At 52.3% G+C, this 14,303-nt stretch overlaps 1 protein-coding gene across 1 annotated transcript; it reads left to right on the plus strand.

Moving 5' to 3' along the window:
* Positions 1-788: 788 nt before the first annotated feature.
* LHX1 (LIM homeobox 1) lies at positions 789-5,015 on the plus strand. Its single transcript, XM_058037710.1, has 5 exons — positions 789-958; positions 2,702-2,928; positions 3,231-3,508; positions 4,143-4,308; positions 4,636-5,015. Exons 1-5 carry the CDS (start codon positions 789-791, stop codon positions 5,013-5,015), a joined length of 1,221 nt encoding a protein of 406 aa, XP_057893693.1.
* The last annotated feature ends 9,288 nt before the right edge of the window (positions 5,016-14,303 follow it).

A 14,303-nucleotide genomic window follows, 5' to 3' on the forward strand; every position in this document is an offset into this window, starting at 1 on the left:
GACGGACAGAGCCGGGCGCGACGGTGCCGCCGAGACGTCGAGGGAGAGAGAGAGAGAGGAGAGCGAGCGGCGGAGCGAGGAGCGGCGGAGCGTGTCCCCGTCCCCGCGTGTCCCCGTCCCCGCGTCAGGACGCGCAGGGCGATGTCGATGTCGCCGCGGCAGCAGCCACAGCCCGTGTGACCGCCACCGCCTCTCCATGCCCCGGCTCGTTATTTATTATTATTATTATTATTGTTGTTGTTGCTATATTTTTTACTCCTTTGATTTCTCATTGGGAAAAGCACTTTGACTCCTGACTGCTCTACCTCAGACCTTAGAAAAACTCATCACGCTCGCTTTTTGGCGGTTTTATTTTTAATTTTTTAATTTTTTTTTTCTGAGCGCCGATCTTTATAGCAGTAATTGTTTTATTGTTACTATTATTATTATTACTACTATTATTATTATTATTATCCGTGTGGTTGGTAGCGGCCGGGATCCTGCGGCTGTGTCGAAGCGCTGGGCAGTGGGGGGTTCTCCTGTGTACCCCTTCTAGGACACTCGAACGAAGACTTTTCTTCTTCCTCCCTTTCTTTTTATCCTTCTTCACTTCTCCAAGGCTTTTAAAAGATACGTACACAAAAACAAGAAAAAAAAAAAAAGAAAGAAAAAAAGCAAAACAAAAACCAAACCTTCGCCGGTGTTGTCGTCTTTCTAAAAAAAAAGAAAAAAAAAGAATTGTTTTTATTTATTTTTTTTCTCCTTGATACCTGGGAAACCGCTGCCCCCCTCAGAACTAACCAAAGACAATGGTTCACTGTGCAGGCTGCAAAAGGCCGATCTTGGACCGGTTTTTGTTGAATGTACTGGACAGGGCTTGGCATGTGAAGTGTGTTCAGTGCTGTGAATGTAAATGCAATTTGACAGAGAAATGCTTTTCGCGAGAAGGCAAGCTTTACTGCAAAAACGACTTCTTTCGGTGAGTACCGGCCTCCGCCTGCCCCCGCCGCTCCTCTCCGTTCGTTTTTCACCTCCATTCTTTTCCCTTTATTTTTGTTGTTTTCCCCGTTGTCAGCGGGACCCACGAGCGCCTCTTCCCTCCCCGAGACACGCGAGCATCTCGAACCGCGGCGGCTCCTCCGGTGATCCCGGGGCAGGGACGGGCGGCGGTCGGGCCCGGGGCCGGGCCCGTTGATGTCGCCGCTCTCCCGTTCCCCGGCCGAGCTCGAGTTGCCCAAAGTTCCCTCCGAACTATCGAGCGGCGCTGCGGGCCGGGCCGGGCCCGGTGCGGCGAGCGGGGCTGGCCTGGCCGTGAGCCCGGCGCTGTTCCCGGTGCGGCGGAGCGGGGCTGGCCCGGCCGTGAGCCCGGCGCTGTTCCCGGTGCGGCGAGCGGGGCTGGCCCGGCCGTGAGCCCGGCGCTGTTCCCGGTGCCACCGGCGGGGAAGGCGCGGTGCGGGCGCTCCGCGGGCCCAGCGCATCCCGGGCACCGGAGCCAGGCCGGCCCGAGGGCAGCGACCCTCCGCCGGTGCATGGATGGATGGATGGATGGAGAGGGAAGCGGTGACGGACGCTCGCTCGCCGCCGCTCTCCTTGCGCATCCCGGCATCAATCCGGGCTCGGAGCGGCCGCCGGTACCGCTGCCCTTCGGGCCCCGCCGCCGCACACCGGCGGTAAGGGCAAGGACCGGCTCAGGGCCGGGGAGGCCGCGGAGCCCCCACCGTACACCGGCAGAACGCGGCTCCGAGCCCGCCGCCGCTTCTCCCTGGGCACGGGGACGGGCGCTGCTCCGAGCTCCATCGCTTCATCTCGGGAACGGGCCCGGCACCGCTCCGGTCCCGGTTCCCAGAGCCCTGCGGGGCTGAGCGGGGCACGGGAGGCCTCCGGCCCCGGTGCGGTCCGGCCCCGCCATCCCCGGCTCTCCCCGCCGGCCCTGCCCGCACCGGCGGCTCCTCCGGCCGGAGCGCCGGTACCGACACACGGAACGTGCGGGATTCCCGCGGGCTGTTGGTCACACGGAACGTGCGGGATTCCCGCGGGCTGTTGGTCACACAGAACGTGCGGGATTCCTGCGGGCTGTTGGTCACAGAACGTGCGGGATTCCTGCGGGCTGTTGGTCACACGGAACGTGCGGGATTCCCGCGGGCTGTTGGTCACACAGAACGTGCGGGATTCCCGCGGGCTGTTGGTCACAGAACGTGCGGGATTCCTGCGGGCTGTTTCTCACAGAACGTGCGGGATTCCTGCGGGCTGTTGGTCACAGAACGTGCGGGATTCCCGCGGGCTGTTGGTCACACAGAACGTGCGGGATTCCCGCGGGCTGTTGGTCACACAGAATGTGCGGGATTCCCGCGGGCTGTTGGTCACACGGAACGTGCGGGATTCCCGCGGGCTGTCGGTCACACAGAACGTGTGGCATTCCCGCGGGCTGTTGGTCACACAGAATGTGTGGCATTCCCGCGGGCTGTTTATCAGAGCGCCCTTCGTGCGGGTGTCGGGGCGCGGGGACACCCGGGCAGCGCGGCCCCGGCGTTCGGCGATGCCGAGCGCTGCCCAGGCCGGGTTTGATTTTTGTTTTGAAAAGCGGCGATGTCGGGGATCCCGAGCGCTCTGCAGGGACGCCGTGTTTGGTTCAATGCCGGTTTCCGTGGCCGAGCGGGCTGTGCGGAGGCCGCGCTCGGGCCCCGTTCCCGGGCGCTGCTGACGCTGCCGCCTCTCCCCGCAGGTGTTTCGGGACCAAGTGCGCGGGCTGTGCCCAGGGCATCTCCCCCAGCGACCTGGTCCGCAGGGCGCGGAGCAAAGTGTTCCACTTGAACTGTTTTACGTGTATGATGTGTAACAAGCAACTCTCCACCGGCGAGGAGCTCTACATCATAGACGAGAACAAGTTTGTCTGCAAAGAAGATTACCTAAATAACAGCAATACTGCCAAAGAAAACAGCCTGCATTCAGGTGAGGAGCGCGGCCGGGGCGATGAGGGCGGGGATGCGCTCAGCACCGGCTGCTCCTTGGGATGAGATGCTCCTCTCCTTCCTCCTTCTCTTCTTTCTTCTGTCTTCTCCTTTCTCTCTTATCCCTTGTCTTCCTCCTCTCTCTTCTCCCTTCACTCTCCTACCCCTTTCTTTTCCTCTCCTTGTCTCCTTTTTTTTTAATCTTCTTCTTCCCTTTTTCGTTTCCCTCCTTTCTCCTCTCCCCCCGTCCCTCGCGGTCGGTGTTTCCCCCGGCTGAGCGTGACCCGGGTTTGTTCTCCCCAGCCACCACCGGCAGTGACCCCAGCCTGTCCCCCGACTCTCAAGACCCCTCCCAGGACGACGCCAAGGACTCGGAAAGCGCCAACGTGTCCGACAAGGAGACGGGGAGCAACGAAAACGACGACCAGAACCTGGGGGCCAAGCGGCGGGGACCGCGCACCACCATCAAAGCCAAACAGCTAGAGACTCTGAAAGCCGCCTTCGCGGCCACCCCGAAACCCACGCGGCACATCAGGGAGCAGCTGGCGCAGGAGACCGGCCTTAACATGCGGGTCATCCAGGTACCGCCGCCTCCGGGCCCCGGGCACGGCTCCGGGGGATGCGGGGGCGAGGAGGGGCCGGTGCCCGGCACCTTCCGCACCGCGGGGAGCGGGGCAGCCCCGCCGGCCTCTGAAATCGTTATTACCGAGACTTCCCGGGGCTTCCCGGTCCCGGTCGGCGGGGACGGAGCCGCGGGTTTATTCGCAGAAATCCTAAAGAAGCTGCAAACAGTATCGAAATTAATAACCAGAAATGTGAGGGGTTAATGGGTAAATAAGAATGACAACGCGCTGGAATTATTAAAAGGTTTATAAACCCGCAGCGCTGGAGTAATGGGGGGTTAAAGGACCATTAAAGACGAGGTTAGATTGGAGAGGCTCAGTGTGAGGGTAATTAGCAGTAATCTTGGCAGAGTAATAAGAATTAACTCAATCATTCTTGACCTGCAGTCGGTGGGAAGCGGGGCCGCCGTCACGCGTGGGTTCGGCCGCGCTTGGAGCCGGCTCGGAGCGCACCGGGCACAGACCGGGAAAGGGAAAAGCGCAGCCCGGGATGGGGATGGGGATGGGAACGGAAGGGAAGGGAGAGCGCGATCCCTCCCGGGCTCCCGGGAGCGGGACCCGCGGCTCCCGTGACCGGCGCCTGTCCCGCCAGGTGTGGTTCCAGAACCGGCGCTCCAAGGAGCGGCGGATGAAGCAGCTGAGCGCGCTGGGCGCCCGGCGACACGCGTTCTTCCGCAGCCCGCGCAGGATGCGGCCGCTCGTGGACCGGCTGGAGCCCGGCGAGCTCATCCCCAACGGGCCCTTCTCCTTCTACGGAGGTGGGTACGGCTCCCCCGCGCCGCCTCTCCCGTGCCGGGCTCTGCTCGGTTCCGCCCGGTTCCGCCGCCCATCGCGGGGCTCCCCGCAGCCGGAGCGGCCGTGGCCGCGCTGCCGGCGGGATCCCGGCGCTCTCCCGCTGCTCCCCCCTGTTTTCGGTGTCCCCGCTCTGTGTCGGTGTCCCGGGGCTCGGCGGGAAGGGGGAGCCCCGGCCAGCCCGGTCACGCGTTCCCCTCGGGTTCGCGGGTGACACCCCGAACGTGCCCGTGCCGTCCCCGCTCGGTACCTGCCCGCCTGTTACCGTCCCTCTGTCTCTCTTTGTCCGCCAGATTATCAGAGCGAGTATTACGGCCCTGGAGGCAATTACGATTTCTTCCCGCAAGGACCGCCCTCGTCCCAGGCGCAGACCCCCGTGGATCTCCCGTTCGTGCCCTCCTCGGGGCCGTCAGGGACCCCGCTGGGGGCCATGGAGCACCCCCTGCCCGGACACCACCCCTCGAGTGAGGCTCAGCGCTTCACCGACATCATGTCGCACCCCCCGGGAGACTCGCCCAGCCCCGAGCCCAACCTGCCCGGCTCCTTGCACTCCATGTCCGCGGAAGTTTTTGGCCCCAGCCCCCCATTTTCGTCGATATCCGTCAACGGTGGTGCTAACTACGGCAATCACTTGTCCCACCCTCCAGAGATGAACGAAGCGGCTGTGTGGTAGCTTTAAACGAACTGGGTCTAAGTAAGTGATGATCATCTAGTCTGCTTATTGTTATGGTGTACAGAAATGAATTCATATAACATCTCTCCCGCCCTAAGACAATTTTACCTTGGGAACGAACTGAATCCAATCGCTCCAAGGCAAGCTTTGCTCTAGACCAGGACAATCTCCATGTTATGGTTGTATCAAACAAGCAAGGGGACTTTTTTTGTACCATTGACAAAGAAACTGGGGAAGCTGTACAGTAAAAGTGCTGCCATTCCGTAGGATGGCTAAGTTTGATTACCCTGTTGGATGTCATCCTAAGAGCCACAATCTTTAGAAACTTCTCGTTAAAAAAAAAAAATAAAATTAAAAAATAATTGAATGAAGGAGAGGTCAAAGAAAAGGGAAAAAAAAGCTTCAAGAACTCTCTATAGCGTTCCTGGTTAAGGATGGTTCTGGCATTATGAATCTGTTTGTTCATTTTTGTCTCTCAGAAAGTTCGACAACAAGAAACTCTTTTTAGCTTCAGCCATTTCAGCCTGCTGACGATCAGGTGGGACAACTTTTCCTTTTTCCTTTCTTTTTTTCTTTTCTGTTTTGTTTCGGTTGTTTTGGTTTGGTTGTGGTTGTTTTTTTTTTTTTTTTTCAAAAATAGCAAATACTAAATGTTAAGCCCTCAGCACCAACTCTTCTACCTTCACAAAGCTACACGTACAAAACCTCCTCATCATAGCAAAGGTCACCACCCAGACCTCTAACGAAAATGACTTGAAAAAACAAACAAACAAAAAGTATTCTACCTTCACAGAGAGAGAAAAGCTAAACAAAAAGACTCTATTGAACTAAAAACAGTCAACTGTTTACGTCTAATGTTAAATTCAGGAGCTCAATGTTTTACTAACAAATCCTGTTTTAGAAAAACCTCTTGTTCAAAAGCAAAAGATTTTGAGCAGCCAACCAAAATAGTTCATTTTCTTTTCTGTAGATGTTCTAACAGATTGCAGGGCTTGTGGTTCACTGTGCTAGTTTGTAAAAGGTGTTGTTTACAGAAGGCAAAGAAAAAAATCCCACAAAACCCAGACAGTTGCCAAATAAAGTAAATATATAGCACAAATACTGTAAGGTGCTTTGCACCAGCAACACGAGAAGGTGTTTAAAAGTGTTACAAGGTTAAAAAGAAAAAAAAAAAAAAAGACAAACAAACATCTTTGCTAATTTTTAGTCCTGTTGAACATTCATGGAATTGTTAATATGACTTATATAGACCCACACAGGTTTTATTTTTGTGTCTTTAAAATAAAAGTCCAAAATATTTAAATTTTATGGTCAAATATGCAGTCAACAGCTGCTACTTTTTTCTTTATATATTAAATTTCTCATATGTCTTTTATTGTTCTAATGAACCTAAGCTTGTGTGACCTCCAGTGCATATTAGACCATTCACTGTATGAAAGAAAACATGTTGGATAAAATTTGTGCGTTTTTAATAAAATTAGAAAATCTGATGTTTAGATAACTCGTGTTTCATTTGATGTTTTAAGCAATTTTTGGAAATTGATTCTCTGGAGTAAAATAGCCCTGAGAAGGGATGATCCACGCTGCTGCTGATCCTGGCAGCTCTTTGGCTCTGGGGGAAGCCTCAGCCCTGGTGTCGATGCACACGGCAGCCAGAGGCAGCTCCAGCCTTTCTTTCCATCTCCAGGCTCAGCTGTTGAAGTCCAAATACCCTGTTCCACAGCATTTTAAATTTTAAAATTCAGGAATAATCAAATTATTCAATATCTTCAGTTATTCGTGCTCTGTGCTAAGATAGAACATTCGAAATGCTGATTTTATGCATAAACAAAAATGTGTTGAAAATGTAAAACGCTTGCAAAGATATGGATTGCATTTGATCCACTTTTAGTTAATTCTTTGAAGGTAATTTTGGGTTTTTTCTCCTAATTGGATGGTTTGGACACAGCATAGCCTCAATGTCCTGGAAGTAATTTGAATCCTTTTCTCTTAGAGCTGAGGCAGAGTCAGTGCATTGGCGGCGTTTGCTCGTTCTGAAGTTCTCTAAAGGCAGTGGAGGAGAATATTTTGCTTTGCCCTCGATGCAGCCTCATTCTGTTGGAGAAAAATGAAACAAAAAAATCCTGCAGCCTTGAGAAATACCAAATTTCACGTTTTATTATCAACCGTGAATATTCAGTTCTTCAAAAGCAAAATTCCCGCTGGTTCCGAGAGGACCTGGAGCTGCGCTGGGGACAAAGAGTCAGGCTGGGTTCTGCAGAGCCCTGGTTTGAATGTTCCACCTGCTGGGTTAATGGAAAGGGACGAGCTGGGTTTGCATCTCCTCCTTCCTCTGCTTGGGCTGCCTTCGCTTGCATTTGATGCAGACACAGAATTTTATGGTAACCCCCAGACTTGCCCGTTCCCAGTGATTCCATTATTTCTCTCTTCGGACTGGGGATGGGAAAAGAACCAACTCCAAATGCTTTTGAATTGTATAGTTTGTGATTTTCAATGGTGATTTTTGATTTTGTTTTATAGCTAATTTCTATGCCCAGCCGAGGGGCCACCTAGATGAAGCAATAGTTCACTTTAAACACAAAATGTCTTATATAATAACAATATAAAGATAAAAAACTATCTGCAAGGGATCTGTTAGTGTTTCTAAAAAAATAATTCATGCTTTATTAAATACAGGGGAGACTTTTTAAACTCCTGGACTCCGTGTCTAACTCATTTGTTTGTCTCTTTTGCTATTGCCATGTTTTGTTGCTCTGGTTTGCATTTATATAAGCAGAGGAATGGGTGATTTATTTATTCCAAACTTCTACTTATCTGGGAAAGATAAATATTGCTGTTTGTGCTGCTGGGCTGGGCTGCTGCTTTATTGTTGAATCAATGATTTTAAATGAGGACTTCACCAAATAGGTTTGTTTTGTAGGAAATTTTGAGGGGTTCTTCCCTTTCATTCTCTCTCTCTGGGTCCTTGTACAGTTTATTCTGTGTTCATTCAGGCAGCGACAAGGCTCGGTTTAGGTTGTAAAAAGGAGAGTTTGTGTTTTTGTGATGCTCCCATCGCTTCCTCGGGGCTGTGCTGGCTTTGGGGGAGCCCAGGAGCCGTTCCCATGGCCGAGGCCCAGCCCCAGCCCGCGGAGATTGGAATTCTGCTCTCCTCAGAGCGAGCTCGGTGCGTCTGCAGCCCCTAATCCAGCAACAATTGCACAGGCAAACTCCTTTTGAAAGCATTGTCACGTTGGCTTCTTGTAAGTCCTTGTTTACAAGAGCATTTCCATTGACTCCGGCGGCGTTCCCTGGTGGGTGGGTGGGTGGATGGGTGGACGGATGGATGGATGGATGGATGGATGGATGGATGGATGGATGGATGGATGGATGGACGGACAGAAGGGCCTGGGGCCATCCCAGGGTCCTGCACTGTCTCTGCCATGCACAGCCCGGCTCTGTGTCCGTGCAGGGCCGCCCCAGGAGCCCTTTGGGCAGTAACTGCTCTCCTTTGGTCTCTCCTGCTGCCTGCGGTGACCTCGGGCCGTGTCCCAGCCGAGGGCAGAGCTGGCACTGCCCCTGCCCTGCCTGGCACGGCCGGGCATGCTGGGCCCAGCTGAAGATCCGTGCACAGCCCCTGTAGAGCTGCTGCAGCCCCAGAAGGGTTCCAGGCTCTGCTGTGAGTACTGTCCGTGCGGGGCTGCTCTCTGGGAGGGGGCTTGTGCGAGGTGATCAAAGTCTGTAAAATGCTGTGAGTTCCCAAAGCCCTGCTTTGGCCCAAATGTCCCACCAAGGCTCCTCTCTGCCCACTCCCTCCCTCCTCGGGCCCTGCTGGGATCTGTTTGCTGGGGATGGAAGGGGGTTTGGGAAGATCTGTATCCCAGGAGTAAAGATGTATTTAAATGATGATTTGTAGATAAATTATTTGTAACATTTTACTGTCTGTACCCAGGCGCTGAGTGATGGGTACAGGATACAAACTGATAAATAAGTATAATTTAAAAATATCAGTGCTGATTGACATACTTTTGCTATCCTGGGAAGTGGCAGATATTGCAGTGTCCTCTCAAGAATGGTTCCTTTTGCTGTAGTCTGGATTTTTCTCTTGAATAACTGTGTTGTCTTTAAGCTTTGCATGTTCTTACAATATGAAATTAAAGCATTTGCAATCCCCATTTCTGTTCCTACCCCTAACAGATAAATTCACAACTACTAAGTTTAAACAATTGACACAAATCCTTCTGTGCTGGTGAGCTGGGAACAAGGAATTGTGATGCTGGAGCAGGTTCTGGGAAATCCTTTCTTTGTCTCTGCCATGGCATGGAGTGCTCAGCGTTCCTCATGCCAACAAAACACCCATGAAGTTATAAATGAAATTAGTGTGTCCATTTAAAAATATTTTGATTATAAATCTGGGATTTGTTTATTTGTTGATAGTACTTGTGGTGGTTTAGCTGCAGAGCTCATGCTTGGAAAGCAGAGTTTGATGTGAGAGTGGTTCACTCATTAAATGCAGGATTTTAACACAGGAACTGGAGAGGAAATGTGGCCTTGTGGTGAGGTGGCCTCCAAATCCCTCACTCCATGTCCCTGGGGCTGTGGAGCCGTGGCTGTGGGATGTTCTTGGGGTGTTCTCAGGGTGTCCCTGCAGGGCTGCTCCCTTGGCACAAGGGATCACAGTTGTTATTTCTGTTGTCATCTCGTGGTTTTGTTGTGGGAACATCCCCTGGTGACCCTGCTGGGACACAGCTGTGACTGGGCTCTCTTACAGCTTCTGCTCCAGGATGTCACCAAACCCAGGGACAGCTCTGCCTCGGTGCCACGTGGGCACTGCTCAGTTTGGGAAATCTCAGAATCCATTTTTGCTGTTTGGTTTTACCCCAAGCTCCCTCCTGAGGGATCTGACCCTGCTCGGGCTGCTGGGATCCCTCGTGGCTGGGAGGAAATCCCTGGCCCAGGTCGGCAGGGCAGGGCTCTCCAGGGTCCCTGGGCAGGGTGACAACTGTGGCACAGTGCAGAACCTGGGCTGGAAATCCTCCCCTGGCTGCTCAGAGCCGGGTGAGAGGAATTCCAGGGGCTCTGGGGCATTTCTAGGAGTGAAGCCCTTGGGAGAGGCTGCCTCACACTGCCCTGGTGCCGGTCTGTGTCCATAGGAGAGCACACACAGGGTGGTTTGCTTGAATATCAGACATTTTGCTCCTTCTAAAACCAGTTTTTGTCTACTTTTTAAAGTGCCTTTGGGTGGCCTTTAAAATTCTTATCTGCTGTAAGGATCTTTGGGCTGTGCATCTCTTCAGACACACTCTGTTCCTTCTATTTTTCAATGTAGGAACCATTAAGGGTTGATAAAATCTTTAAAGCAATTGTGTTTTTTGAATGAAGGATGGGTTAGGAATAGCAGAAGTACTCAAGTAAATAAAAGCACAGAAGAAAAATACTAATAAATATTTATAAGGAGAGTTTCTTTATGTACATAATCTAAATTTTATGTAATTTGTTTTAGTGGATGGCGTTTGCTTGTGCTCTTTTCTGTTTCTCCCCAGTTCTTTTCACTTCTTTTTTCTCTCCTTTTCATGGATAAATTTGTGTTGCTGGTTTAAAAAGGAAATTTTAACTGAACTAGCATAACTGAAACGATAAAGGTCAGTTTGGAGAAGGACATTTGTTCACCCAAGCATTGGCAGGATCAGCCCCAGCTCGTGGCTATTTTTGGCCAGCACGAGGCCCTCTGTATATGGGTCAAATTTTGCTCTTGATGAAGTAAGTCAATTAAATTCAGCAGAGGCCACTCCGGGGTGGGTAATTCCCGTGGATCTGTGGGAATGCCGTTGGAATGGGCTCCTGCAGTGCCCGAGGGGCTCCACGCTCCCGTCCCAGCCCATTCCCGTGCTCCGCTGAAGGAATGGCTCTGAAAGGTGGATTCATATTAACAACCTGTAATTGTACAGCCACGGGAGGATGTACAGCCCTTCCCTGCCACAGCTCCCCCCTCATCTGACAATTTCCCAAAAGCTCCACGGGCACGGCAGCGAGAGACGCTGAGTGGGAGAAATTGGAAGCCGTTCTTACAGCCCAGCCTGTTCCACCTTCCCTTGTTTATCTGCTCTGTGTTCAGGTTATTCCCATCCTAGCAAACAGGCCCGTGAATAAAAAAGTAAAATTAAGAGGGAAAATGCCAAAGAGATGATGGCAGTGAGGTTTATGGAGTTTCTAAACAGGCCAAGGGTTTCTATGAACCGACCGCGAGGCATAAAAAGCCTTTCACGAGCATCTGAAATGAAAATGTATCGATACAGATTTTGTACAAATATTCCCTGCTCTATTCTGAGTCCCAGGCACGGCAGCATGGTTGGAGGGCATGTGAACCAGAAATTAAAACCCAGCCCTGGAGTCTGATTTAATTACCCAGCTAAGTGAAAGGCAGAGGAGAGAGAATAAACAGCGGCAAAGGCGACTCTGTGGGTGAAATATTTTAACAATCCCCGACTTTCCCGGGCTGCAGCTGCCGTTTGATGTGGCTTTGCATTGACTGCATCTCCTCCTGAAAAATTGTGAATTAACAGGTCCTGTGGCTGTGGGAGCGGGCTGGGGGTGACCCGGTGGTGAGGGGTCCCCCACACCTGAGCACAGGTTTGTTCTGCAGGTGTGAGTGATGGATGTGGCACAGAGCTGGGGTGAGGGGTCCCCCACACCCGAGCACAGGTTTGTTCTGCGGGTGTGAGTGATGGATGTGGCACAGAGCAGGAACAGCCCAGCACTGCCAGGCCCCCCTGGGCTCACAGCTGTGGGATGTGGATTTGAATGCATTGCTGCCTTTGGGATTTATATGGAGCAATTGTCCCATTAGTCTCAGTGGGTGAAATCCTGATCTCGGTGGCCTGGGTATCAAAAACGCTGGGACTTCAAGGAGCTCATTATTTACTCCAAAGGACTAATGCAACTCACTTGTATTTTTTATTAATTCTGCTGGGTCTGTTTTATTTAACCATCACTAAAAGCCTCTCTCCCTTCATTAACAGGGCAATTCATTATTTGTGAGGGTAGAGAACATCCCTTTTTCACTCCAAGAGTGCAGAGGTTTGAAAATGCAATTATGTAGGGGAGTCTTGGCACTAGTTCTCTGGTTGTGTGAGTGGTTGGTTACTCAGAAGTAACTGCACAGGTAAGCACTTGTTCCTGCTACTTAATTTTCCATGGATTTATTTCTCCAGGCTCCTCCCTTTGTTTATGGCAGCATCTGGGAACAAAATACCAACAAACTCAAAGGGTACAAAAAAAGGAAAACCTAGAAGCAAAGCCAGGGAAGATACACTGTGCATGCCTCCTGGTTTATAAGTTTTCTGTTTTTTCCAATAAATAAATAATTTTTCTTTGTAAATAAATAAATAAACAAACAAATAAAAACTAGTGTTTAATTTCTCATTGCTGGAGAAGGGGTAACCCCCACCATCGATGATGCAGAGCATTAGAGCCATCCATCCTGCCGTGATAAAATAAATACAAACTCAACAATAAATACAACTCAAAACTGAGTTGGATTTTTTGCTGTTGGGTATTTTAAAGCTCGGGTTGCTGTGAAAATGTGCGTTTTCAGTAAACATTGGGTTTTCTATAAATCCAGCTTTATTTTGCCATCAAGGTAACCAGCGTCAGGGAGCGTCCCAGCGGGGCTGGGAAGGGGACGGCGATGTTTGGGATTTTCCAGCCGCTCCCTCGCGGCGCCTGCCAGGTTTCTCCCGGCGATGGGAATTCCTGATATTCCTCTGCCCTCTGTAGGAGAAGCGCCCGCATGAGCCGTGCGGCGGGATGGATCCGGCTGCATCCCGGCCCCGTCCTCCCGGCACCAGCCACATCCTGATGGTTTTTATTTATTTTATTTGCATTTAAAGGCACCTCTGGGGCAGGGAGGACAAGAAGGCGATGAGCATCAGCTCGCTCAGCTTCACAGGGGGCTGCTGGAGCCCTCGCAGGTGAATGTGGATGTGGAAAGCCCAAATTTGGAGCTCACTGTGGGGTCTGGAGCTCAGGGCTCCATCTGCAGCTCGGATTGCAGAGGCTGAGAGGGGGCTCTGCTCCCTGGAACAAAATCCATGCCAGCCTCCCCAATTCCAGGCAATTCCCGGAGTTTTGGGGCCACCTTAGGAGCACAGAAAGGGGTCAGGAGAGGCTGGCAGAGGGCAAGCCCAGAGAACCTGGCCCTGCTAATGCTCTCTGCAGGGATGTCTGCATCGCCTGGCTGCTGCTCCTCGGCCACAGTGCGACCCCAGGAGCCAAAATTACTGAATTCCCCGTGGCTGGTGTAGCTCAGGTGTCACTCAGGTGTAACTCAGGTGTAAGGATCTATCTGTGAGCAAGGCCTGGCCTGAGAACGCAGCTCCGGGACATCGCTGCTGTGAGAGGGACTCCAGCAGAGGCCACAGAATATCTAACACAGGACGGGAGGAGAATTAATTCAGTTCTGCACAGCTGGAGAGGCAGAGAAAGTTCGACGTTGATTTAAAGCAATAGTTGTCATATTGTGCGTTATTAATGGCACTTTGCCACCGGTTTGGGATCCGGTACCGGGAGCCCCAGTTCCCACAGCCCTGCTGCCCACACGGGCTGCAAATCCCCTGATAATGGTGGGGGGCTCGGGGGGGCTCCGGCTGGATCCCGGGCTCATTCCCGTTTGGATCCCGGGTTTATTCCCGTTTGGATCCCGGGTTTATTCCCGTTTGGATCCCGGGTTTATCCCCGTTTGGATCCCGGGTTTATCCCCGTTTGGATCTCGGGTTTATCCCCGTTTGGATCCCGGGTTTATTCCCGTTTGGATCCCGGGTTTATTCCCGTTTGGATCCCGGGTTCATTCCCGGTTGGATCCCGGGTTCATTCCCGGTTGGATCCCGGGTTCATTCCCGGTTGGATCCCGGGTTCATTCCCGGTTGGATCTCGGGTTTATTCCCGTTTGGATCTCGGCTTTATTCCCGTTTGGATCCCGGGTTCATTCCCGGTTGGATCCCGGGTTCATTCCCGTTTGGATCCCGGGTTCATTCCCGGTTGGATCCCGGGTTCATTCCCGGTTGGATCCCGGGTTCATTCCCTGCTGGATCCCGGGTTCATTCCCGTTTGGATCCCGGGCTCATTCCCGTTTGGATCTCGGGTTTATTCCCGTTTGGATCCCGGGTTTATTCCCGTTTGGATCCCGGGTTTATTCCCGTTTGGATGCCGGTGAGTCCGGGCGCCCCTCAGGCCCCGCCCCGTCCCCTCACGCAGGCTCCGCCCCCAGCCCCTCCCCTGCGCTGGCCCCGCCCCGGCCCCGCCCCGCTCTCC

Source organism: Melospiza georgiana, chromosome 19 (assembly GCF_028018845.1).
Source record: "Melospiza georgiana isolate bMelGeo1 chromosome 19, bMelGeo1.pri, whole genome shotgun sequence".
Lineage (NCBI taxonomy): Eukaryota > Metazoa > Chordata > Aves > Passeriformes > Passerellidae > Melospiza > Melospiza georgiana.

Excerpts from the sequence above, each read along its gene's own strand:
- LHX1 (XM_058037710.1), top strand. The coding sequence starts at position 789 with ATGGTTCACTGTGCAGGCTGCAAAAGGCCGATCTTGGACCGGTTTTTG. Across the intron at positions 959-2,701 it reads TGCAAAAACGACTTCTTTCG|GTGTTTCGGGACCAAGTGCG; the intron begins GTGAGTACCGGC and ends CTCTCCCCGCAG. Across the intron at positions 4,309-4,635 it reads GCCCTTCTCCTTCTACGGAG|ATTATCAGAGCGAGTATTAC; the intron begins GTGGGTACGGCT and ends TTTGTCCGCCAG.